The sequence below is a fragment of the Hippocampus bargibanti genome, linkage group LG11 (assembly GCF_051943395.1).
Source record: "Hippocampus bargibanti isolate YZ-2025 linkage group LG11, ASM5194339v1, whole genome shotgun sequence".
Taxonomy (NCBI): Eukaryota; Metazoa; Chordata; class Actinopteri; order Syngnathiformes; family Syngnathidae; genus Hippocampus; species Hippocampus bargibanti.
The window spans coordinates 13,271,837-13,299,583 of NC_142744.1; the positions used below are offsets into that span (position 1 = coordinate 13,271,837).

General features: G+C 42.8%; 1 protein-coding gene across 2 annotated transcripts in view; it reads left to right on the plus strand.

The window, feature by feature from the left end:
* The first annotated feature begins 537 nt into the window (after nt 1-537).
* LOC148891672 (contactin-associated protein-like 4) overlaps nt 538-27,747 on the plus strand; it is an 83,884-nt gene continuing 56,674 nt past the window's right edge. For both annotated transcript variants that reach the window (XM_089008605.1, XM_089008606.1), the window contains exons 1-2: nt 538-699; nt 24,055-24,165. In XM_089008605.1, coding sequence (XP_088864731.1) covers nt 621-699; nt 24,055-24,165 — 190 coding nt within the window. In that variant the 5' untranslated portion in view covers nt 538-620. The remainder of the gene's footprint in view (nt 700-24,054; nt 24,166-27,747) is intronic.

The following is a 27,747-nucleotide window of genomic DNA, read 5'->3' on the forward strand; positions in this document are numbered from 1 at the left end:
CTCCTCTCTCTATCCTCCCCTCCTGTCTCTCTTTCTTTCCTATCTCTCTCTCCTCCCTGTCCCTCTCTACCTCCCTCTTTCCTCTCTCTCTCTCTCTCTCTCTCTCTCTCTCTCTCTCTCTCTCTCTCTCTCTCTCTCTCTCTCTCTCTCTCTCTCACTTTCTGTCTCTCACTCTCTCTCTTTCTCTCACTTTCTGTCTCACCCTCCCTGTCTCTCTCTTTCCCCTCTCTCTTTTCTGATTCTCTCTCCTCTCTCTCTCGCCTACCTGTCTTTCTCTCTTTCTCTCTTGCCCCTTTCTATCCATCACCCCTTTCTCTCTCTCCTCACTTTCTCTCTCCCTTTCTGTCTCTACTCCCTTTTTTCCTCCCCATTTTTCTCTCTCTCTCTCTCTCTCTCTCTCTCTCTCTCTCTCTCTCTCTCTCTCTCTCTCTCTCTCTCTCGCTCTTGCTCTTTCCCTCAGTCTCACTCGACCCCCCACCCCCATCCCTCCCGTCTCCACTCGCTGGCTGTCCCTCACATCTACTCCTTCAGAGTGCACTTGCACCACCAGAAGAGAAGAGGAAGAAGACGAAGCCAAGAGGGAGAAGACTCCGCACTATCTTCTTGCTTCTGTCATTAAGATGGCTGCACCTCAGAGCAGAAGCGTGTGGATTTGCTTGCATGCACTCTGGTTGGTGTGCGTGTGGACTCTAGCGCAAGGTAAGGTTGCATCTCCGCACTTTTTTTGCCCTCCTGTGGAGGATTGGGGAGACGTGGCAAGCGCGGCCGTCTCCGGAGCTCCTACGGCTGGTGCGAGCCAACTGTGAGGCTCTGTGCACTTTGCAATGCTCGTTCGGTGTTGCGAACATGCGCAAGTCAGCTTTGGATGCAGGTGCGCATTGTCTTACGCGGCAAGTAAACAGGAGAGCACATGAAAAATGGAACGCCAAGTGGGAAAAGTTGCAATGAAAATGTGGCAGTTGATTATTTCTTTGATGTGTCGCTATGCAAATTGACCTGGAAGCTAATGTCTTGGCTCTTTTGCGGCGAGAAAATTAATGGTGTTGTGGCATCTTTTCATCTATAAAGTGTGGCAAGTATGAGGATGATAAGGATACATTTTATCTACTTGTCATCTTCACACTTCGTGCATGCGGGAGTCATCCTCAAGGTGGTCAGGAGGTAGCTCGTCAAGAATCCCCCAAAAAGTTGAAGGTATCTAGGATGTCATTTGTTCTTGTCTTGCTTTTCTTCTTCTTCCCTTGGGGTTCCATTTGATGTCTCTTCTTCCTCCTGAGTGTGAAAACATGTCATCAGCCTCCTCCTCTTCCTCATTCCCCATCTGTTTCATCTTCTTCATCTTCATATCGATGTGTGTGTGTGTGTGTGTGTGTGTGTGTGTGTGTGTGTGTGTGTGTGTGTGTGTGTGTGTGTGTGTGCTCGAGCGGAACGAAACATAAAAGATGTTTTTTCGGGGGCATGTAGTATTTTAGTGGCCGCTCGGGGGCGACAAAGACAGTGTCATGATGCTAAAAGAAATGTTAAATAATTTTGTGTTTCGTGGATTTTGGATGGGAGAAAGGTGCGCATTTCTCCCCATCCAAAACAGTTGAGTTGGGCGACCACTAATTGACTCTGAGAAGGTGATTGCAACCACCTGGGAATGGCCAATTGCCGCTGGGACCTGATTGGCCAGAAGCTCAGGTGAAGCACCTTTAAAGCCAGCCTGAGCTAGTCACTTCGAGGAGGAAGAAGAGGGACAAAGGACAAGCTGGAGAGCGGTGTTACCTGTGGTCTGTTGAAAGCTGATATCAACTTCAAATAAAGAAAAGTCACGATACCCTTCCTGCATCTAGCTGAGTGAACTTTTATCCTCTTTCCACCTGCTTGCTGTATCGCCGCACGACAATTGGTGGCAGTGGTGGGATCGTTTCACCCTGCATGAAGAAGGTGGGATCGTTACGCCTTGCTGAAGTGGACAAGGATAAGAGGAAGCCGAGAGGAAGAAGGTGGGACGAGTAAGAAGTTGTGTAGCACGGGCCAACCAAACTGGACTGAAGAGTTCTGAAGGGGATCAAGGAAACCAGAAGCTTGAGTTGCCCCAAGAAGATGCCGTTCTTCTTTTCCATGAGGCGTCTGACAGTTGCCAAGCCAAAGATGGAACTGAGCAGAGTGAGATGGAACCAGTGGTGAAGCCTAAGACTCAGACAAGAGGTGATGTTGATTGAACAGATCTAGAGATCAGATGCACCAAGAAGTAAGAATGGACATTTGACAGTCGATCTAGTCAACATTATCCTCCTCTGGGACCGCAGCCCAGGGCGCTGACTCTCGAACATCCAGGCCAACGAACCTTCGTCCCGCACAAGAAACTCCCAAGTCTGGTTACCTAACATGCCCAACCTCCACAGTTTCATCATTTAAGACAAGCTGCAATTCCAATGCTTTCTGAACCCAGAATTCCAGAAAGAAACGGAAGATGCAGAACGTCAGGAGCTGGAAGAGGATCTCCAGCGAGAATAACGGCAAGAATTTATCAGGGAGAGATTGGCACCCTGGACACAAGGTGTTAATATTGTTGCATACGGGACCAAGTAAGCTACTGGCAAAGTGGCAGGGCCCATACGCTGTGACTAGGAGAATAGGACCTGTCACATATGACATTCTCTGCCCTGACAACAAATGTTATTGCTGATTATTTGACAAGAATGTCTGAACTCTGAGGAGAGGGGGTGAATGATGTCATGATGCTAAAAGAAATGTTAAATAATTTTGTGTTTCGTGGATTTTGGATGGGAGAAAGGTGCGCATTTCTCCCCATCCAAAACAGTTGAGTTGGGCGACCACTAATTGACTCTGAGAAGGTGATTGCAACCACCTGGGAATGGCCAATTGCCGCTGGGACCTGATTGGCCAGAAGCTCAGGTGAAGCACCTTTAAAGCCAGCCTGAGCTAGTCACTTCGAGGAGGAAGAAGAGGGACAAAGGACAAGCTGGAGAGCGGTGTTACCTGTGGTCTGTTGAAAGCTGATATCAACTTCAAATAAAGAAAAGTCACGATACCCTTCCTGCATCTAGCTGAGTGAACTTTTATCCTCTTTCCACCTGCTTGCTGTATCGCCGCACGACAGACAGCAAATTCACTTTTCTTGCCAACGCGAATGCCTCGTGACAATATGCAGCAAAAAGTGTTTATTTGCTATCTGTCGCCTGGCGTAGAAATGAATCCAAATGAAAAATTTCGAAAAATACAGAATAAATACGTTTTTCATTGATATGATACCAAGTAAGACAATATTTGGGGCGATATTGCATTTGAATTTCAGAATATGACAATCTGTGTCATGATCTGGTTGGCGACCAACGGGTGGCGCTGTTGGCCCCGCCTGCACCTGCACAGGTGCTGGTCGTCCTAAGCCTTGGCGGACTGCCACGTTCGGATTGGCGACCACCGAGTAGCCACAGCGAATCAATGTCCTCCATCTATCCCGGTTTTCTGCATCCTCTTCTCTCACACCAGCTACCTTCATGTCCTCTTAGACCACATCCATAAACCTCCTCTTCGGTCTTCCTCTCGGTCTCCTGCCTGGCAGTTCAAGGCTCAGCATCCTTCTCCCGATATATTCACTGTCTCTCCTCTGAACATGTCCAAACCATCTCAGTCTGGCCTCTCTGACTTTCTCTCCAAAGCCTCTAATATGACTTGTCCCTCTAATGTACTCATTCCTGGTCCTACCTCCAGCTCTGCTTCCTGTCTTTTCTTCAGCGGCACTGTCTCCAGTCCAAACATCATGGCTGGTATCACCACTGTCTTATACACTTTTCCTTTCATCCTAGCTGAACCCCTTCTATCACACATCACACCTGACATTTTTCTCCAGCCGCTCCAGCCTGCCTGGACACGCTTCTTCACCCTCCACATATTACATATAGAACGCATAATAAATTAATGAATAACTAGTTTTCAAAAGTCAAGAATAATGACTGATATTGTGGTTTGCATCCCCAAAAATTGACATTTTGGTTCGGACTTTAGCAAGCATCATGGAATTTCACAAGTTTGATTTGCTTTCACGGGCCGAATATTTGACACCTGTGGTTTAGACTGTCCTGTTGTTGACAATAAATGTGAGCATGTCACACACAGTAAATGAAAATGAGTGATGTAGGGCAAGTCATGAAATTTAATTTGATTTGCTTTCATGGGCCGAATAAAATGATGTGGCAGGCAAGATTTGGCCCCCGAGCCTTGACTTTGACACCTGCGTTGTTTAAAAAACAGTATCTAAAGTTCAATATCAACATTTTCAACCAGAAAATAGATTCTCACTATGGAAAGCCAGAAATCAGAGTATCATCAATTTCTCTTGAGAAATCATTCCAAAATTGAAAAAGTTGTTTTGTTGACTTTTAGGTATTCATGGACAATCCCGCGGATCGATTCTAATATCAGCAAGGTTGGTCAGAGTATTGATATATTCCCCTGGGGTTCAATTCCAGTCTTGAGAAAGTTCCATCAACATTACGACATACTCTCCTAATGCTCAATTATGGCATCAGGTAGGTTTGTATCAAGGTAACAATATTTTCTTCTTGGAATCAAACCCCAGTATTGAGTGTGGTTATTGAGTGTCGATATACACTCCTGAGAATTTATTATCATATTGGGAAAGCCGTTATCAGGAAGTACAGTGTCAGATTATTGTTTTCTGTTGAAAATACCTTTCTGTATCGCCAAGCCTCGCAATGTTTTTCCGCTGCGTGGATTTTGGAGATGTGGCATTTAAATGGGAGTAACAATATTCCAGAATTGATATTTTCAGCTGGGAATTGACTCAGGTGTTATTTTTCTCTTGGCGAAAAGCAATTCCCAAAAAGGGTTTTATAGTGTTGATATTTGGGATTGATATTCTCTCCGTTGGGATCAAATCTTCTCTTGTTGCACAATTTCAGTGTTGCGAATACTGTATTGTCAAACCTTGGTATCGAACACCTCGGTTCTTGATCAATTCGGATTTTGACCCCAAAAAAATCTAATTTTTATGCTTCAGTTTTTTAACCGAAAATCTGTTCTCGGCCAAACTGAGCGCACCTGAATGCACCACTCGACTGCCCTCCGCTTCCTTATACGTCGCTTCTTTGTGTTAACGTCTCATTGTGACAGACGCATTATCCTCGTGTAGTGTTCCTTTGTGAGCAGGTTTGTTTGTATTGTTCAATCACAATAAAAAAAGCAGACCTTGATTACATTGATTATACAGTGGTACCTCGGTTCTCGAACGCCTCACAGTTCGAACAAATCGGAGTTCGAACAAAATATTCGAGATATTCTTGTTTCGGCGTTCGAACACGAATCGGTGTTCGAACGCCAATACGACGCGTGAGTGCGTATGCGCGGGTGGGTTGCTGAGCGGCGTACGGGTGTATCGCTCTCTCCGTGACCAACTCTTGTCGCTTGCGGACGTGCTGCGTTTAATATAGGTGTATGAAGAGTTTTAGCCCCTACTCATGCCTCCAAAGAAAGTAAGTGCTGCTAAAAGTAGTGCGTACAACTATTGCATTTAAGAAAGAAATAATCGTAAAATATGAAGGAGGTCTGCCAGTGTCTGATCTGGCTAGGGAACACAGCATGGCGAAATCTACGATCAGTACGATATTAAAATATAAGGAGGCTGTGAAATCTAGTGATGTGGCTGTGGGAGTGAGAGCAAGTGTCATTGGATAGATTTTTTAAGAGAAAAGAACATCCTGTAGCCGAGTCATCCATAGCTGTCACGTTCCGAGCGAGAGTGACGGCAGCTGACTCATCAGAACGTAGTGGAATATTTGTGATCCCAAAGCAGGCGGCAGAGACGTATACTACCCAAGCAGGATGTTTATATACAAATAAAAGAGAACACAGCGAGTAAGAAGGCAGGGGGTGATCCGACCCGCTTACTACGCCAAAAAGCAAATGGCACACGAGGGTGCAAAACTACGCAATCCCGGAAGATGACATAAATTTACGGGATGCAGGGAAAATACCTCGGACCGGATACACTCGCGCATCGAAGGAAGAGTCCAGGTACGGTGGCGAGTTGAGTCAATCATCCGGCATTGGTGAGGTGATCGCGAACCGTATAAATGCCCCGTGTCCGTGATTAGAGAATTGACAGCAGGTGGAGAACGGCCGGGAGAGGCAGCCCCCCCCCCGCTGTCAACTTGCAAGTGACAGGAGCAAAGAGATGGTGTCGGTGTTTGAACAAATCGCTTTTCGAACAGGGTCCTGGAACGAATTATGGTCGAGAACTGAGGTATCACTGTAATAGGAAATGTTTCGTTTTTCACCCAAATCGTTTTTCGAACAGGTTTCTGGAATGTATTATGGTCCAAAACTGAGGTTTGACTCTTAGAGTTTTGATACGTTGAGTTTTCCATGTTGATACATTTCCACACAAACTGCAGTGATTCGTGACTATAATTACAACACATTGATTAGTAGATTGGGGACAATGATGGAGATGTTGATATTGTTGCACACATTTCTCAAAACATTCGCCTTTCCCTGGTTCCGAAGTAGTATCGTGGCGCTATGAAAATAACTCCCCGCGGTAGCGGAAGCTAATGCACAAAATTGTGACCTCGGGCCTCAAAATGATAAATTAGTCAGAGGCAGCCTGGGAATGCTAAAGGTTAAACTGGTAACATCAACAGAACCAGGATACACCTACGACAATGTAGAGTACTTTTCACTGCTGGCCTGTAATAACTGTGAATTGCTCATTCTTAATTCCCGAAACAAGATTTATGGATTTTCTTCAGGGAATCAGTCCTGGTATCGGAAGAGCTAGTTTTGCAGGAGTATACTCCCTCATAGGAATTGGTTCCATTACCGGGATGGACACTATCATAGACATCTATTTCCATATTGATATTGTGTCCTGTAAATTGATTCCAGGAAAGGGTTTGTTGTTACTGTATTAGATTAGACCTTTTTTCATCTCACGATGGAGTCATAAAAATATTGATATTGTGTCATTTTTGGGGATACTAATGGGCTAATTGAATGGGATGATTTCAAAGTGGTGAACAGTGAAGAAGAAAATAATAATAATAATAATACAGTTAATTTACAAGCGCATTTCAAAGCACCCAAGGATGCTTTACAATTGGTAGAACACCAAAACACCAGAAGAATAAAACCATAAATACAATGATAAATAATAAAAGAGCTGATTAAACTAAAGAGTGAATACAATTTTAAACAGGAGTGTTTTGAGGTGTGATTTGATTTGAAAGTGAGAAGGGAGTCAATATCACGGATGTTGGGTGGAAGTGAGTTCCAGAATTTGGGAGCAGAGCGGCTGAAAGCTCTTCACACCATCGGGCAAAGGCCATACAGAGGTGGAGGGAGGATGATGATCTGAGGGACTGAGAGGGAACCGAAATTTGAAGAAGGTCAGACAGATAAAGGGGGCAAGGTTATGGATCGCTTTAAATATAAATAGAAGTATTTTAAATTGTGCCTTTTTGAAAAGTGGAGCTGCTCGAGGACGGGTTTGCAGTGGTGTGAGGGGTGGGAGAGGGACGGAGACTATTACATAGGTAGTAATATCCGGACCAGGTTATGTTATTTCAATGGGAATGGAAAGATAGTTAGCTATCGAGGATGACACCCAGGCTCTCGACCTGAAGGGAGGGGGACACGGTTGAACTGTCAATAGTGAGGGAAAAAATGTTGGCTTTGTGTAGGGTGGATTTGGTACCGACAAGCAGAAGTTCAGATTTGCGCTGTTCAGTTTGAGGAAGTTATGGGCAAGCCAGGATTTAATTTCTGAGCGGAACTGTGAAAGGGATGAATGTGGGAGACAGGGGTCAGGTTTGCTGGAGAGGGAGAGTTGGGTGTCATCCGCGAAGCAGTGAAAGTGTATGCCGAAATTACAGAAAATATTGCCAATGGAAAGAAGGTAAATACTAGAGAGAAGGGGTCCCAGCACAGAGGCTTGGGGAACACCAAAATACACAAGGGAGGACTGTGAAGTGAAGGAGTTGATTTGTCTAAGCTCCATGTGGATTTTTAAGTCATTTCTATTTTCTTCTGGGAATTGATTCCAGCATCAAGTAGGCCGAAGCTGACCCATTCATATTGTCTCTTGGGAAACTTTGATTACAAAATCATCCGGGTGCTTGTCCTGGACATAATGCAGTGGATGTGTGTGAGAGACCGTGACAAGATCAATTTTCATAGCTGCCTGCTTGTGAAGGCTACGTTTGTATGTGAGGCGAGGTTGGAATCAAAAGCTTTTGATGGGTTAGATCATTTCTACACATGCGCGCGCACACGCACACGTGATTACGCACTGACACACGGTCACTCAATCTGCCGCATATCATCATCATCAAGTAAGATCTCCCTTTCTGTCTGCATTTCATCTTCACGCCATCGCGCTGACAGATCTCCCTGACAAGAGCAAACGACTTTAATCCCAGTTTAATGACAGATAATGGCACTGCACGCTGTGCTCATTTGCATGCCGACGGTCACAAGCTCGCCCGCTAGCTCGCTGCTCTCCTTCCTCCGCAGTTGCCCCCTCTTATTTCCATTTGGGATTTTAATGGTAGAACTCAAGCGGCGAGGTTCCTTCGCGGCCTGGGGTGACAACCGATGGTGATTGACCGCGGCCTACTGCAGAGGTTAAAAGCTGCTTGCTTGTTCGTGTCCAAATCATCGTGATAATCGGCCATGACGCCAAGGCCTACTGGTAAAGATGGAATGCCAACGCTGAGCCGATGCCATGTGAAAGCCAAAGCGTGGAGGTTAGGTTTCAAAACAGTTGCTGATTGTCAAAACAAATCAAGGAGATGATGTTTCGTCTCAACTATGGACTGGGAATCGTAATACGAATAACAACAAGGCAATACAGTATATTGAAAAGTGACACACCAGAAATTAATCTGACAGTGGGGAGCTGTCACTTGTTGAGCCGTTGTGATCTATTTAAAAGGCAAAAGCTGATGAGACACAGCTTGTGTTTGACATCTCTTGTCACTTCAAATAAAAATAGCAGACTTCCTGTGTGTTTTTTCCCAGCAGTTTCTCAAGGCTTTTTTTGTGGGTCTACTCATAATAGACATCGATCCATTCACTCATCCGTTTTACGATCCGCTTTATCCTCACAAGTGCCTGGAGCCTATCCCTGCTGTATTCGGACAGTTGGCAGGGGACACCCTGAACCTGTTACCAGACAATCACAGGGACTTAATAAACATGTTAGACCCTATTTTACCACAATTTTCAATTAATATTAACTCATTCACTGCCAGATGATGTCCAAAAATGTGTTGACTCCAGTGCTAGGGGTTTTGTCATTGTCACTTGAATTCCAAGACCCACAGAATATTGAGTTTTAGGACTACATAAACATTCAATGCAACGTAAGAAACTTATACTCTTTTCTTTCACCAGAAAAAAAGTTAATACCTAAATTATACTGGTCTGGAGTTATATGAGCTTGAAATGAGGGCAGCTGTCCAACATACAATGCAATACATACATATTGGTGTATATAGTGCTTTAACAACAGCTAAAGCTGGAACAAAGTGCTAATATGCGGAAAAAGCTGCGCACATTAGCTGCCCCCTTGTAGACGGAAAAAAAATGCCAAAGGTCTAGCCAGCGCTTTATCGGCACCCAAGCAAGCAAAAAACTAAAGTCGAACTAATTCGGGAATGGCGCTCTACATCATATTTTCAATTCCCAAATAAATTCGTGAATGGTAGGGAATGAGTAAATCATGTAGTCTTCAAACCTGGCTTACTTCAAACCAATTTCCAAGACTCCCATTGCATTTTACAGCATGTTTTTTTTGAGAATTTTTTTGTCGGTCTACCCAAGATGGACATTAGTGATGGCAAAATGAGGCATCATGAAGCAATGAGGCTTTCCATCCAAATGGTTTGCTTTTTGACCATTGCATCATGAGGCCTTATTTGTTCCATTGCGCCATCGTGTGGAAATTAAATGTCTTGACAGAGAGAGGGATTAAAATGCTATCATGGATTTGATGGGGTCAAAATGTACGTAAAAAGATTAAGGCCAATGAAGGAAAAAAAAATTAAGGTGGCAAGATTCTCACTTTTATCTCCGAATTCACACTTTAAAGTGAGAATCCTCACTTTAAAGTCAGATTTTTGAGATTGGATAGGATTAGCCTTTATTAATCTTGCAGTGGAGAAATTTACAAAAAAAGTAAAAATTCAAGATTCAGAGAATACAGTCAGACTTCTGAGATAAAACTGAGAATCATGCCAACTTTATTATTATTATTATTATTATTATTATTATTGGAAGCCCTAATCCTCTTGTGTAAAAATGGCGGGTGTGGTGACACGAATGAATGTGCGTGTGTTGAAATAATTGCTTTACTTAAGACATCTTTTTTGTTGTGAACGATGCATCTAATGCAGAACAAATCTGATTGAAGATGCTACTTGTGAGCTCATTGACGCCCCGGTAGCCATCTTATTTCGAATCTTCCAGTGGGTAATAACGTAGAAATCACCTCTCGCGAGGCTTTGGTCGTGTCCACAAGCAAATTTGACCCACGCCTCAAATCGCGCACACACCTTGGAGCATCGTCACAGTCGGGCACATCCCTGGGACATATTACTACGTGAAACTACCTTTGGGGACTACATATCCTCAACCTCCATGGTGTCGTCTTGCTTTGATTTCTCATTTTAGTGGCGTCTCATCAAATTTTTCTCTCTCCAAATCCCAAAATGTAATTTCAACCGTTTGTCTCGTTTACAAAGTTCGAATTTGGTAGCAAAAATCCCTCGGACTAGTTTAGTATGTTAGTCCATCAATCCGCTTTAGGCTCTGAATTTCAAAAACATAAGGGACACTACTTTTCATTTGACTGCTTGCTTAGGTACGAAAGACCCATGATGTCTTAGCTTCAACGGCCCGGCTAATGTTAGCATTAGCACCTCTTTTGGGGTGCTGGAAGAATGAGGTTTCCTGGAGCCATGGTTTTCCTGGCACACTGGAGAGTAATTACCGACACGCTCGAGGCAGAAAGTCAAGCTGCTCTTAAAGGAGTTGCTTGTTTAAACCGAGGAAGCTTGAGGGGAGCATTAGCTTCCCTCCATTAAACCTCGCAGCTCATCATCAAGCGTCCTTCAGCTGAACAAAACAACACAGTGGCACTGGAGCCCGTTTGCTTTGTGCTCATATTTCCTCTTCAGAGTCACTTATGGAAATAAGTGTGGCCATGAAAGGCAGAAGTCAAGGTCGAAGGGGATGAATGCGGATTTATTAAGTCGGGGAAGGCTGAGATTTTATTATCAGTCGGGTTGGGATGGTGGTGGAAACGCTTCTGCCGGACCAGGACATGATCCAGATAAGAGGAATGACCTCTGCGACTTTGCCGCCGGCTATTCATCATGTTTTCATTGGGAGAAACACGTCTTGAGTCTTTTTTCTTTGTGATCACTTACAACCCATATGCTGGGCCAGTGAACTTTACCTTGCAACAAGTAACAAAAATGTGATTTGTGAGCTGATTTGTATTTTTGATTTGGGAAACCTTTTTTTTGTTTGTTAGGTCAGTCAAACAATCTAGTTAGCAAAGGCCAACGTTTTTCGTTAACTCTTGTGGCAACTGCGGGCGAGCCCTTTGAATTGTACTCATAACAACTGCGTCACTTGACTTATGTTAATCGTTTTGGACAAACGTACAGTTACCAATTTCATAAGCTGCTTTTTTCAGGGTGTGTGTGTGACTCTTGTTATTATTCATAAGGCCTGTCTGTGTCTGTGTCTTTTGTGTTTAATCACATTATTTTTTTTGTTTTGCTTTTACTTCAAGATGGCGCCGTGAGAATGGCTGCCTTTCAAACAGTGCCTTTATTTTGTTTTGTTATTTTCCTTTCCTCTTCCTTTCATAACTACTTCTGTGGAATGTAAATTTCTCCACTTGGGGACTAATAATGGTGATTAAAATTTAATCTAATAATATATTTAATGTAGACAAGTGTCGAATGGGGAACCGTGAGGCAGATGAATCCTGCCTCGCAACAGCTGACTAAACACATCTAGTTGTCTTGTCTTTTGGCTTTGGCTTTTTATCGCTTGGAAATTTAGAAAAATCTGCTTTTGTCTTAAAAATTTAGCTTTGGAAATGTCAAACATTTTGTATTGAAATCATTCATTGCCATTGATGGGAATTGAAAATATGATGTAGAGCAACATTCCCGAATTTGTTCGGGTTATGTTTTTTCATGCTTGCATCCCGATAAAGCACTGGCCATGGCCTCTGGCAATGTTTTTTTTCTTTTCCACAAGATGGCAGCATTTCTCTTTTTCCATGTTAGCGCTTTGTTCCAGCTTTAGCTTTTGTTAAAGCGTGATATAAACCAATACGTATATTTTGTACACCCACCCTCATTTCACACTCTTAACTCCAGACTCATATAATTTTGGAATTAACTCTTCTTTTCTGATGAAAGAAGAGAGTCTAAGGTTTCTTACGCTGCATTAAATGTTTATCTAGTCCTAAAACTCAATATTCTGTGGGTCCTGGAATTCAAGTGACAATGACAAAAACCCTGGCACTGGCGTGGACACAAATTATCATCATAATGAAATATGTCTACCAGGTGCAATAACCACTATTTGGCCTTATATGTTGGCCTGGATTGAGGTCCATTTGTTATCGCACACTGGAAAACTTTTATAATATAATATAATGTTATGCCTGGTGGCATTTTCACAATTGTTCCTCTCAACCCGTGTGACAGCATCTATTATTTTTTCCCATTTTATACCTCACTGATTTGCTCCGATGAATGTTTGGGTGTGAATGCGTGTGCATGCGTGTGTGCGTGGGGGGGGGGGGGGTGTTACCATCTGCTCTCGGGATTCATTGTCGTGAAGCATGGAAAGGGGAAGCTGGTGATTTCTGTTTTACATCGATGCAAAGAAAATCCAATATTCTTGATGCAACTGTCGTTTATATTGAATCCAGAGTTGTAGGTCTTATTTTCCCCTCCACCCTGCGTGATCGACTTGGAACCAGTCGATTGTGATTGGCATATTGGGTATCCCTGCATAAGATGAATTCCATCAATGGTGTTGGTCCAATAGTGTGAACGTGATGATGATAGCCATAACATGACAAAATAACAAAAATAAATATGTTGTTTTTCATGTTAGAGTTGTTTTTAAACATATGTGACAGACATTCAAGAAAATGATGAATTACACATACGGAATACTAACGGGTAAATACAACGACTTCGAGCAAGGGAATACAGTGAGACCTAGATTTACGAACTTAATTGGTTCCCAGACAGAGTGTGTAAGGCGAAAAGTGTGTATCTAAAAAAAAAATCCCATAGGAAACCATTAAAATGGGAATAATCCGTTCCCAGGTTTCCATAAAATATACTTTTCAACTAAATAAGCCTTAAAACTACACACAACAGACCTTATTCTATGTACAGTAAAGTCTCGTTATATCGATACGCAAGGGAATCCGAAAAAATATCGATATAACCGGGACTATCGATATATCCGATCCTGTGGGGGGGGGGCGTAAATGCGGCATCTTTGTTATGGCATGTAATTTCATCATTAGGTTCATGGATTGCGTATCTAACATGTTTTTTGTACAGTAGTGAAGTGAAAAATCAAGTTGTGCATAAAATAAAAACGTCTTTACACTTTTTAATGACTATTTCCTTTCAAAAATGCAACCAACCAATGCTAAATCGTCAAGTTCTATTCACACGAAGCCACGAACGCCAGCATGTACAATCATATGAAAAACAGTGATTGTTGCAAACAATAAAGATATCTGGATGCAACACAATTAAATACTGTACATGGATGAAAAACCAAAACTGCAACGTTTACATAACTTACATGACGTTCGAGAGTGGCTGAATACGTCTGATACACACGAGCTGCCGTCTGAAAATGGCGTCTGCTCGGGAGAGCTGCTCACGTAACAAGACACGTGACCAAGTTGACCAATGGCGCGACGGATATATCGATGTAAACAACAAAAATGGCCGGCGGGGGATGAAAAGGAGCACCGTAATAACCGGATTATCGTAACAACCGGGTATCGTACTAAACGGTACTAATTATACATAAAAAGACTAGAAATGTGCAAGGGAAATGAAAATAATATCGTAATAAGCGGTACTATCGTTATAACCGATATCGATATAACGAGACTTTACTGTATAATAAATGTGCTATTGTATTGTAATGAAAGAAATACACTGAATTGTATCATAAAGTCACTTTATTTACATTTGTGATGGTCATTGATGGCTTGATGGAATGGCGTTGGAGGTCGAAGGTCAAAGGGAATTGCTGTTTGGAAAGCGAGGCGCATTACATGAGGACTGTAATTAAAGAAATAAACTGTGCTGTAAAAGAATGTTTTATTTACCTTTTTGATGGTCGTTGATGGCTTATGGAAGGAGAGTCACCTTCCATAAGGATTGTTGGTAACTTAACCTCTGGTGCTGTTCGGTCGTGTGCTTCCGCCGAAGATCACTCCGCCAGCCGTGGTGGGTGTGTATTATGAAAATAGTGCTTATTAGAAGGTTTAATTTTTATAAATTTGACGTTTGTAAGTTGAAAAGTTTGTGTTGTGTTTGTAAGTTGAGGTCTCACTGTACATGCATCACTAATAGAAAAAGAATGCGGTAAACATTCTTTTCAAGGGAAGTTTGTTTGGAGCTCGCGTCGGTTTGAGATAATCAATCGTTGTAGTGGATGTCCTTTTCACGCAAATGACACCGAAAAAGTCAATGGCTAAGAGTCTGCCTGTGGATAATTACATTTTTTAAATAGGTTTTCTACATAACCGAGCTAAAATGGTTCTGTGTAATACACAAATGATAAATGAGTTCAAGTATCTCCTTGAAGGCACTTGAAATAACAATCTAAGAAAGTGGATCATAAAACTGGTCGTGAGTAGTTGAAGGAAGCAACCTCTGAACATAAACGGGTTGTAATCGGTAAGTCACTAAAAATAACTACTTGAAGTGCAGTCACTAAGTCCTTGAAATTTGTATCGACTTGAAAGAAAAAAAAGGACATTCCCACCCTCACCGATGGTCGCAAGCTATGGAGAGTGACTGGAAGAACGAGATCCTGGATAAAAGCGGCCAAAATGAGTTTTCTCAGCAATGTGTCTGGGCTCTCTCAGAGATAAAGTGAGAAGTTCAGCCACCCGGAAGGGGCTCAGAGTTGAGCCACTTCTCCTCCACATTTAAAGGAGCCTGATGAGGTGGCTTGGGAATTTGATTAAGAGGCCTTCTGGTGAGGTGTTCCGGGCTAGTCTCCTCGACGGAACATAAAGTCAGCTCATTTGTGATTGTAACTAGTTGAAGTGACTTGTCGAAATGAGTAAGATGCTTGTTGAAGTTAGTAGAAATCTGAAAAGAGTATACCATTTTCCAGTGTATAAGGCGCACGCAAAAGCCCTTATTTTCTTTAAAAAGAGGAGCCTTATACTGTATGTGAAGTCCTATTGAGCCACAACAGGTCTCGCAACTACTGTCAGCTGCCACCGACTCCACTTGTAGAAGAAGTAGTGCGTAACCCCAACGTCTACTGTAGCACCTATAATGTGGCGTGCCTTATACTGTATTTGGAAAACATTTATATATTTATACAGGTAACATCCGACTAACGACGGTCGAAAGTTGAAATGCATTCAAAATGGCTGACGCGAGGTTTATACGACAGGATAGTATACGATGTCAATCTGTTGTTTTTAAGCAACGTTATACCATATACTATATATGGTATATGGTATATATACTTATACCATATACCATATACTATTATGTCTGTGTAAGCTCTCAGTCGTACAGGAGTGGTCCATCGATGAGAAGGTTTCTTCAGCCGTCATCTGTACAAAAGTGAAGGTTTCGGACGTTTCGCCTCCTATCCAAGAGGCTTCGTCAGCGAACTAAAGTCTGACTGGTCGTATCGGCCCCATTTATATATCCCTAATGTCCAGACCTGGTGGCGCCGGACACAGCTATGATAGGTCCCTACTCTCAGGTTGGGGGGGGCGCGGGACCCCCCCCCTGTGGCCCCACTGATTGTTCCTACATTCCTGACTAACGATTGGCCTATTACACCCACTCCCCCCGGTATCACCTCATCAGCATAACGACCCTCATCAGCATTGCGAAAGTTACCTAACCTGTTTTGCCTGAGCAGGCTATTGTATGAACGAACCTGAGAGTAGGGACCTATCATAGCTGTGTCCGGCGCCACCAGGTCTGGACATTAGGGATATATAAATGGGGCCGATACGACCAGTCAGACTTTAGTTCGCTGACGAAGCCTCTTGGATAGGAGGCGAAACGTCCGAAACCTTCACTTTTGTACAGATGACGGCTGAAGAAACCTTCTCATCATATACTATTATATACCAAAATGTTGACAGTTCATTTATAAATCTTGTCATTTTAATCATTTTATATTTCGTGTTTATGATTTTTATTACTGTGTCGGCGCACACGCTTTCTGCTGACCCAAATACGCACGGCTTCCTATGCATGCGAGCTGTTGAAAAATCGCTCTTCCTGCTAACGGAGAAGCCAGAAGAGGTCACCCAATCGGTTGCCCTCTCCCCGGCCGTACCCCGCGGCGCGACCCAGGGGCCGTCCGCAACACCGACTCGCCCAATCCGCCACCTCGCCGCGAAGAAGAACGAACTGTCTCAAAGAGGTCGACGCGGCGTTTGCGACGCGGCGATCCCACCCGCTTTAGCGCCGCCACCCAACAACGCCTTGCCGTCGGTGGACACCCCCGCTGTGCGAGTGAGATGTTGTCAGGCTGGAGAAAATCGTTGTACGCGTTTGTTAAGAAACAGTTATTTTGTATCGTCATTTTGTGCAATGCTGCTCCGGCAAATAAACATCCTACTTATTTGATATTGTCACGTTCGGATCGACAGCTGGGGGCGGGGCGGGGCTGCGCCTCCCTGCCTCCACCACCTCCTTCATCAGGGCACGGGGTACGAAAACGGGATGTTGTCAACTTGTATTTGTACTTTGTCTTACCCTGGATTTCTATATCTTCGGTGCTCGGTCCGAGCCCCCCCCCCCCCCCCCCCCCCCCCCCCCCCCCACATCCCATAAGTAGTATTATCTTCCGGGATTGTTCCTTTTGGGCACCACCGTGTGCGAGTTGCTTTTCGCCATTGGCGTAGTATGCGGGTCGGGTTTCCCTTTGCCCACCCACTCGTCGTTTTTGGTATTCTTTATTTTTTATGATTCCCCTGATCCTCTTTTTGGGACCAATGCTTTGTGTTGTCTCTGAATAAATCATCTTGCATGGTGCTCTGTCTCTGTCACTTGCTTGGGGATCCAGACATTCAATTTTGCTCCGACGAGTCAGCTGCTCTCTGCCTCGTTCGGAACGTGACAAATCTAAACAAGAAGAACAGTCTTTATTCTACCAAATGCATAGCAAACATGCTGCGGAGTTCAACAGCATTTCCAGCTGTAGCGGTGGAAGCCGTAGAATTAAAAAAAAACGGTCTGGCAGTCGTGGTCGTAATTACGGGTGGTCATAACTCGCGCCAGTCGTAAATCGGATGTTACCTGTATATTATATTTGGAAAACCTTTTTCATTCCTTGGAGGTGTGTCTTATAGTCTGCTTCGCCTTATACAGTATATGGAAAAAAAATGATAATACACCATTCCTTGGGGGTGCACCTTATAGTCCAGTGCGCCTTACACACCAGAAAATACGGTAGCCTTTTGCAGTCATTGCATTTTTTTTTTCGTCCTCTCGCACTCTTTCTTTTCCTGCCTCTTTGCTCGCTAATTCTGCGCTAACACGACGCTAATGAAACGAAGAGGTGAGCACTCTGGCGCCATGTCTTCACCTTCGGGCTGTTTGTTAGCACCCCTGCATTTCAATTAATCAATTAACACCTCGACCACACACAAATACACGCCCACACATACACACACACGAACCGATGCGCGAACGCACGAGCGCGGCGTCTCCTGTTGAATTATGCAGTGATCTTAATCACCTTGTTCCATCCACACAATGTAAATGATGTGAGGAAGTAGCAGACACTAAAAGCTAGATTAGCTCTCAGCGCTCAAGGCTTGGAATTGTTTCATGCACCCTCTGTGATGCATGAACGTTTCTTCCTTGCACTCTCTAGACTGAACAAAGGAACGGGGAAATTCCACTCCATCCTAATTAGAACATCCATCCATTCTGAAATAAGAATTCCAACATGCGCATTACAATGCAACTTTGTTTCTTCTTTGTATACATAGCAAGATAGATAGCGAGATAGATAGCGAGATAGATAGCGAGATAGATAGCTAGCAAGATAGCTAGCGAGATAGTTAGCCAGATGGACGTACAGACAGATAGACAGTTATTTCATGAAAAATTTCAATGACCGAAAACCACAACTGAAACAAAACACAACTTGATCCAGGAGTATGACTTTTGTTCATGATGAATTTCAACCATTTCTCCTCCAAAATAACAATGTAGCCCGATCATGTTACAATATTAGTCTTATAGTGTAAAAGTCTGTTTTCTTTCCACTTAAAAGCATCTTGTCGTTGAAGAATGCACAATAAAAGTTGTGCATTCATGTTTTCCGCGTGAGTGCGATCACCAAAGCAACATTCCGACGTGATGGGAATGAACCCCTAAAAAGCAGCAGAGCATTGTGCGAATTTTTTTTCAGTGTAAAGGGAAGCGAAAGTAAGCAAGACAGTGTGCGTGTGTGTTTGCATGTGCGTGTGTTTACGCGTGTGTGTGTATGGGTGTGGGTGTGTGTGTGTGTGTGTAAAAGAGAGGGAGATGGATGGAGCTCATCTGTATTCAGGGTCCCCGCCTCCATCCTGGACACTTTGGGCTCTTTGTTGTTAAAAAAAGGAAAACTGGACAATGAGCTGTAGGTTCTCTCTCTATCTAGCCCGCCTAAATGGGTTGCAGGGGAGGAGGAGGTCAAATTGTGCCTGGAGAAGGCCCCATCTCTGGGCTGATTAATTTTCAATCTCAAGATGCACACCCTTAAATGTTGATTTCGTTATTTTTATTCCCGCTCAACTTTGGTGCAACTCTTTGGTAAAGTTTGCCGACTGTTAAAAAATGGCAACTGTGAAGAAAAATACTACATATAGCAGACAGCTGGAAAATAAACAAGTGCCATCAATTTGGCTGCAATCCAATACAAATCGATAAGGTATTCTATTTAAGATATATCTCCGGCAGGGGTCGGGAACCTTTTTGACTAAGAAAGCCATAAAAATAAAATATTTTGAAATGTTTTTCAGTGAGAGCCCCACCCACACACACACCCACACCCACACCCACCCCGACCCCCACCCGCGCACACACACACACACACACACACACACACACACACACACACACACACACACACACACACACACACGTACGCACGCACGCAAACATGCACACGATTTCAACAAAATGTGAGAGTATATTTGTCATGATCTGGTCGGCGACCAACGGGGGGTGCTGTCGGCCCCGCCTGCACCTGCACAGGTGCTGGTCGTCCCGATCAGATTGGCGACCAACGGGTAGCGACGCCAGCCCTGCCGGCAGCCTCGCAGGTGCTGGTCGTTATAATCACTGTCACTTAAAAGGACACCCGGCACGACCATCCGTTGCTGGTTCATTGTTTGTTTGCTGCTTGTTTGCGGCATGCATTGTGTATGTGTTTGTTTAACCTTGGCGGACTTTTACTTTTGGTCTTCTTTTGATTCTTTTTGATGTTTTACATTTTGTTCCTGCTGACTTTATTTTAATACAATTTCTCAAACAACCTCCTGCTCCCTCCTGCCTGCTTTTTGGGATCCGCACCCGCCATCACCACCTCGCAAACCGTGACAATTTTATTTAAGATAACGTTGTGATTATACCTACCATTAATATGAATAATTTTCCATTCGTCATAAATGATTAAAAAAATCCAGCCAAACTATCGGAATGAAAGTCAACTTGCCGGGTCCATAATCAAAGTTGCTGCTCGCTAGTCTGCACACTGCTCATTAGCTTGCACGCTTGCTTTCTGCTCTCTCTCGCAGAAGTATATTGATGCTAACGTTAGCATGAGGCTTGTCAAAGTGCCACTGATATTCAACTGTTTCATTCATGGTATTGTTTCATGTTTCATGTTTTTTTTTTACTCGTCAGGCATAGTTAAAAGGGGGCGTTTAACGGTTTCGACATCAATGGCCATAGGTCAGTATCAGCCAGTCAAAAATGCGCTGTCCGCCAACTGCCGCCCAAACTGGAAATTAACAGCGAAAAAGCGAGACTATGTATTTAATTTTATCGGCGAGCCAGATGCAATCATCAAAAGACCCCTATATGGCTCGGGACCCATAGGTTCCCGACCGCTGATCTAGGGTATTCATAACTATGACAGATAATCTGATCAAAGCAATAGATCAGGGGTGTCAAAGTCATTTTTTTGCCGCGGGCCACATTGTAGTTATGGTTTCCTCTCGAGGGCCATTATGAATTTGGGGAACCCATTAGAATGTTTAAATCCCTTCAAATATTACATATAGAGCACACAGCAAATTAATGAATAACTCGTTTTCAAATCTGAAGTCAAGAATAATTACTTTTATTGTGGTTGACATCCAAAAATATGAAATTTTGGCTCAGATTTTAGCAATCATCATGCAATTTAACAAGTTTGATCTGCTTTCGCGGGTCGAAAAAAATGATGTGGCGGGCCGGATTTAATAATAATAATAATAATACATTTTATTTCAAGCGCCTTTCAAAACACCCAAGGACACTTTACAATAAAAACAATAAAACAAAGCACATAACAATAAAACCATAAGTAAAATGATACATAATGAAATAGCAGATAGAACTATACATTGAAATCAATTTTAAACAAGTGGGTTTTGAGGTGAGCCTTGAAAATAGGGAGGGAGTCAATATTGCGGATGTTGGGTGGAAGAGAATTCCAGAGTTTGGGAGCAGAGCGGCTGAAAGCTCTGCATCCCATCGTGGTGAGACGGGCAGAGGGCACATAGAGGTGAAGGGAGGATCAGGATCTGAGGGACCGAGAGGGAACAGAGATTTGAAGCAGGTCAGAAAGATAGGGAGGGGCAAGGTTATGGATCGCTTTGAATGTAAAGAGAAGTATTTTGAATTCGATACGATGTTTAACAGGTAGCCAGTGGAGTTGCTGGAGGACAGGGGTGATGTGGTGAAAGGAGGGGGTTCTAGTGATGATCCGGGCTGAAGAATTTTGGACGAGTTGGAGTTTATGGAGAAATTTCTGATTGATACCGAAGAGAAGTGCGTTGCAATAATCAATGCGGGAGGTGACAAGACTGTGGATAAGGATAGCAGTGGTGTGAGGGGTGAGCGAGGGACGGAGACGGTTAATATTACGGAGGTGGAAATAAGCAGACCGAGTTATGTTATTTATATGGGACTGAAAAGATAGTGAGCTATCGAGGATGACACCCAGGCTCTTGACCTGAGGGGAGGGGGACACGGTTGAACTGCCAATGGTGAGAGAGAAACTGTTAGTTTTGTGGAGGGTGGATTTGGTACCGACAAGGAGAAGTTCGGTTTTGTCACTGTTAAACTTGAGAAAGTTATGGGAAAGCCAGGATTTAATTTCTGAGAGGCAAAGTGAGAGGGATGAAGGTGGAAGAGAGGCGTCGGGTTTGCTAGAGAGGTAGAGTTGGGTGTCATCCGCGAAGCAGTGAAAGTGAATGCCAAACTTACGGAAAATACGCAGGCCTTGACTTTGACACCTGTGCAATAGATACATTTCTAATTTCAGCTGTACAATAATAATATCACACACTACAATAGGTATGGTTCTGGATATGGGCCTGGAACGGTGTTAACAGTTTGATGGTGTGTTACCATGAGCAAAAGTATCGCGATTCATTTCATCACAATTACAGGTAGAAATTTTCATCTCACTCAATGCTGTTTGTGGGTACATCAGCAAATGTAAAAAGAAAATACGAATGGAATATTTTTTTAACTAACCTTTTCAGGCAGAGTCATGACTACAGTGCACAGTTTATCATGTTATCAGCTTACATGAAAGGGTTCAAATAACTCTGAAAATGAGTAGCTACTGTACTCTACTCAGGTTTCAACGTCCATTAGCCATGCTAGTTAGCCAGTTATCAGCCTCTGTAGTGACTCTCTGACTGTTTGCTAACATTGTAGCAACTCTCTGAACTGTTTGCTAACATTTTCCTTCCAAATAAGCAATATGTTTGGGTCACCGTCTCATAAGATGCCCAAGCCACCTCATGGGGCTTTGAACCACCGTTACCCATGCTAGTTAGCCAGTTAGCTGCCGCACTATTTAGTCTGTACCTCTTGTAGACACAGCAACTGTCCTAGCAGCTTGTAAATGTTTGCCTTTCAGCGTTAACGCAATATTTTATGGTGACCGTTTAACATGCCTGAACCACCTCATAGGGCGACTTTTGATGCAGCGGAGCAGTAGCTCTACTCTTGAACTCTTCCTGACTCTGCAAGCTTCTCATCTTCCCACACACAAATGCATAATTTTATACAAGTAGTGAGCTATGATCCAAATAAATACAGTATAAATCGTTGTAGATGTTGTGCAATAGATGCAGTATGATAGGAGAGATGAATGTTTTTTTTGGGGGGAGACAAAATACGTTACAGTAGACGACTTGTAGCTCCTGTTTGGCATTTCCAAAGAACAATGTAACCAATCGAAACAATTGGTGCAGAACTAAGATTAATTTTGACATCCTTCTTGTAGATTGCGCGCAATTAAAATGGCTGACCTTTTACAAAAAAACATGTATTATTATGATTAGAGGAATCTAGAATTCGATCTATTTATCTTTCTTAAATGTCATGCCTGCATTGGTGGTGATCCGCTATTCATCTCTGGTCTTGGTTCGAGAGTGTGAACTTCTTTGTGGACTTCTAGCTTAGCGCTAAAGCCTTAATTCAAAACACCACCCCAGATTTCAAACCCCATTTTTACACCCTAGCCGAAATTTGAATTGCTCCCCAAAGGTTTGAAACCAACATTTGAAATATTAGCCCTTGCATAAAACTCAACTTTGAAAGACCAACCCGTGTTGAACTCATTCGATGCTAGACGACGTGTCCATTCCCGTGCCAGGTTTTAAAACCAATATCTGGAACCCTATTCCTGGTCTGACACCCCAAATTGAAGCCCTATTCCGTATTTGAAACCTTAGACCAGTTTAAGACTCCAATTTGACACTGTGACGCTAATTTGAAGCACTAATGATAGCTTGAAACCACAATTTGAAATTTTGACCTTGGCTTGAATTTAAAGAACATTAACACCTTGTCTTGCAAGTTTTTCAGAACCCCTACCTCGAACTTGCAATGGTATCTTAAACCCGCAAACCCAACCATGAAACCCGAAGATGAACTCTTAACCTTTGGCTCGAAAGCTTAATTTCCAAATCTTTCCCCTGACCGAGTCTTCCGAAAATTGAAAGATATATTTCCTGGCGGCATTGCGGGGAACATGTCCTGAATGATAAACACGAGGAAAAGAAATTATTTTCTCCAGCGTCTTGTACAAGTGCAGCAGAAGCATTGAAAAAAAGAACAAGTGCTGTGACGGGCGGCAAGGTGCACTCGCTTAACATTCTAGGAAGTCATCGGAGTCACGTCCATGTTGGCCATTTTTCCTTTACCGCTCTTGAGAGACTCTTAAAAGGACAAAATAATACTTCTATTTCATCTTCTTGCACTTAACACATGTTCCCTCAATGGGCATGTTCTCTCGAGGTATCCCTCACCTTCACAAGAGAATTGGGCAAAAGTATTGAGGCATCTATGTGAAGAAAACCGGAAAAATGGAAGAAATTGCAGATGATAACGTTGGGACAAAACTGACACTGTTGTCCCACATCTCTTGATAAGATGAACTATTAAGATTGTTACCAACTGAAGGCACTGGTGACACCTGTGAGTGATTTTATGCTTTGTGATCCTTTTCACTGTTTTGCATCCACAGACACATGCGAGAGAGCTCTGGTGTCCAACTTGCCGTCGTCAGCCTTCCGAAGTTCCTCCCAGCTTTCTGCTAGTCACGCTCCTGTTTTTGCCAAGCTCAACAAACGAGGTGGTAAGTGCAAATCAAGACCTTCATAAGGACCTATGGACATTTTGGTTTTCTGCTGGGGTGTGCAAATACAATTATCAATTATAATATTGGCTGCCACTTGGGCCCAACTTTGATATTCCACCTGTGATATTGCAATGGACGATAGATGTGCGTCATTGGGTATTGGTAAGCATCTGTTGGCTCCCCGGACATTGTTCGAAGGATAATACACCAGGAATGTGCTGTCATATTATTTGTTATTTAGTCTTTTTTGTTCTTTTGACTTCAAGACGGCGCCACAAGAGTGGCTGCGTTTACAGCAGCTCATGTATTTTGTTTTTCTACTTTCATTCCTTTCGTCACTTTGCTGCTGTGAAATGTAAATTTCTCCACTGTGAGACTAATAAAGGCAAATCCAATTCAATCCAATCCAATGTTAGATTTTTGGTGTGCCCCAGGGTTCCACAGCAGGGCCCCTTATTATCATCTTCAGAATGCCCAATCAGGTTTAACTGTGTCTGTGTATGACACCCTTTCGTCAGTCTCTGTGGTACACCTGATCAAAAATCATGTGTACTTTCTGTCATTAAATTGTCAATTGGGGCAAGTAATAGAAATGCCAGAACACTCAGCGAGACGTAGTGTGGTTTGCCAAATTCCCAAACCAGACTTGCCTTGGCACAAAAATGAAGACGCACCAGTTTAATACCAAGCGCAAGTCCACCTGTCTTTGAAAATAGAAGTTTAAAGGACAACCGACGTCACTTTTTTGTTTCCTAACTGACTTTTAGTCAAATGCAAAACACCAATAAAAATGACTTAAAGTGTCTAGAAAGTACTTCAATTTGAAACCGGAAGTGGCCAGTTTCAGAAGGTCCTGCCCCCATGTTCGTGGTGTCACGGCAAGACGTCTTGCCTTGCTCGAGAATCAAAACAATGTTACTCATCTTTCTTGTTACTCATCCAGTTATGAATATAATTCAAATAGTTCTGAAGAAGAAAGCATACATGTTTGCAATCGATTATATAATTTATTCTGTGTCATTTTGAGGCATCAGGGGTAGGAAATGTCGCACCCAAAAAAAGGCAGAATATGGTGAGAAAGCCGTGTAAGGAATTAATCAGCCCGTTTCCACAGGCTGATTAATTCCTTGCATGGAGCTTTGTCACCCTCTCCTGCCTCTTTGTGGTGCTACACGACGTTTTCAGACCAAAGTACAGCAAAATGCATTGACGTGATGGAAGGACTGCTACAATGCGTCCTTTTTTCAGTCAAGGGCGTTCCTTCAGTGACGTCACGTACCGACTCGTCACCAACTCAAAAACAAGACTTCCGGAATATTCAGCGCGAGTCTTAAAACGTAAAATATAGCTATATGCGGTGGAATCTTTGTAAAATACGCTCAGTAGAAGTCATTTTACAAATTATGGACACAACTTGTCCGGAGACGTCGGTTGTCATTTAATGGAGCAATTTGAGGCATTCGTAGAGTGACATTGCAATGGAATTTCACAACAGGTCATTGCAATAAACATTTTCAAAATAAAATTTGTAACAAAACATTTTATTTGTTGTTTATGTCGATTAAATAGGTCGGCAGGCACCACAGGCACAATTATCTGCATTCCAAAATTAAAAGTCAACTTTATCCCATACATTAGCCGGGATATATGAAATATGCATTTTAAATGGCTGGAAACATCATGCGGCATACCGCTTCATTAATCCAAGTATTCAGTGGCTTCAAGATGGAATGCTGTAACTCTATGGACACTCACTATAGATTGAGATAATGATGTTAGCGAATTCTTGATGCTAGATAGCTAGCTTCAAGAATTGGCTAGCTAGCTACTGTAGATAGAAAGATACTGTAGATAGCTAGATACTGTAGATCGCTAGATATTTTTTTGAAAGAAAGATTGATACAGACATAATTTTGAGACATCTGGGAACAGTTTTAAATTATGAACTGCTTGCATACAAAGTGTCCTTTAAGCACAATCATCCGAATTTCCCCAAGTTCGATTCAAAGTGAAGACTTCATGACAATTGATGTAAGTATAAGACCACCCTCAGATTCTCAACACAAACTTTCCAATGAGTCTTGGCAGACAAAGTGTTGGAGTTGTTGCAGGAGCGATAAAGGAAATTAAGGGGATCTGCGGGGATCCAGAGGGGGCCATTGATTTTTGTCAAAGTCAGGCAAACTAAACAAGCGCAAAAAAAAAAAAAAAACAACAACAAACTCTAGCTTACCGCTGGCCAATGGAGTAAATGTGCTGGCAGAGTGATGTTTGCGGTAGCATCGATCGGACGTTTGTGGCCTCCCACAGCTGTTAAAAGCTCTCTTGTAAAAATATCTCTGTCTCTTTACCTGTGAAAAGTTTCCCCTCAGTAGGTCGTTAATGTGCTCTCACTGCTTCTCGGTCCATTAGATTGTAATCAGAAAGTCCGAAAAAATATCGATATCACCGGGACTATCGATATATCCGATATCGATATAACGAGACTTTACTGTATATATATATATATTACAGATTACAGATTACAGATTACACGCGCGCTGCAAGAAAGAGAGGTACCGCCGCCCGAATTGCAAAGCCTGACAGCAGTCGGTAGGAACGGGCGGCGGTACCTCTCTTTCTTGCAGCGCGCGTGTAATCGTCTCTGGCTAAAGGAGCTACCCAGTGCTGTCAGGGTGGGCAGGAGGGTGTGGGAGGGGCTGTCCATCATAGTTTTTAGTTTAGCTAGCGTCCGTCTGTTGCCCACCTCCTCCAGAGAGTCCAGCGAGCAGCCCAGGACAGAACTGGCCCTGTTGACAAGGCGCTCCAGTCTTTTCCTATCCCGGGTGGTAATGCTGCCTGACCAGCAGACAATTCCATAGTGGATGGCTGAAGCCACCACAGAGCCAAACAGTGCACATGAAGCCGAGTGGAAAGTGCCGACAGGTTGTAATTTTGCGTCGTTTGTCACCTCGCGTCACGCCAGCCAGCCTTTTAACATTTTTAAATGTCATACTTAAATGTCATACATGTGGAAAACTTAATGAAAGGCGGTTAAGACGAAACTATAAGAATGATAAAACACTTTTTTACATTTTGCTATTAACATTCGCCGGCTGTTACAAAGGTGGCTAAACAAGTCACACACTGTGATACATGGAGCAGAATCCTCACACAGTAAATAACAATTAGAACGTTTGATTATATTTTTTTGATATTCAATTTTGACAAAATTTAAATTGTACAACTCTCCGGAAATTCTGCCTCTCAAATCGCCATTCTTACAGATTTCTTCCATGAAAGCAGAATGACCTGTCAGTGTTATTTTTTTTTTCAAAATAGAATAAGATAATTACAGTTATGATATATGTTGACATGTTACGGCCCAAACCAGAAAATGAACAACACTGAGATAACTACACAATTATTATTATTATTATTATTATTATTATTATTATAGTAGTAGTAGTAGTAGTAGTAGTTAGTAGTAGTAGTTATTATTAGTATTATTAATATAAATTTTAAAAGTTGGAATTTATTTTGCACTGACAATTTGAAATCCTTTCTGGTAAAGTCAAACCTTGGTTTTCAACCATAATC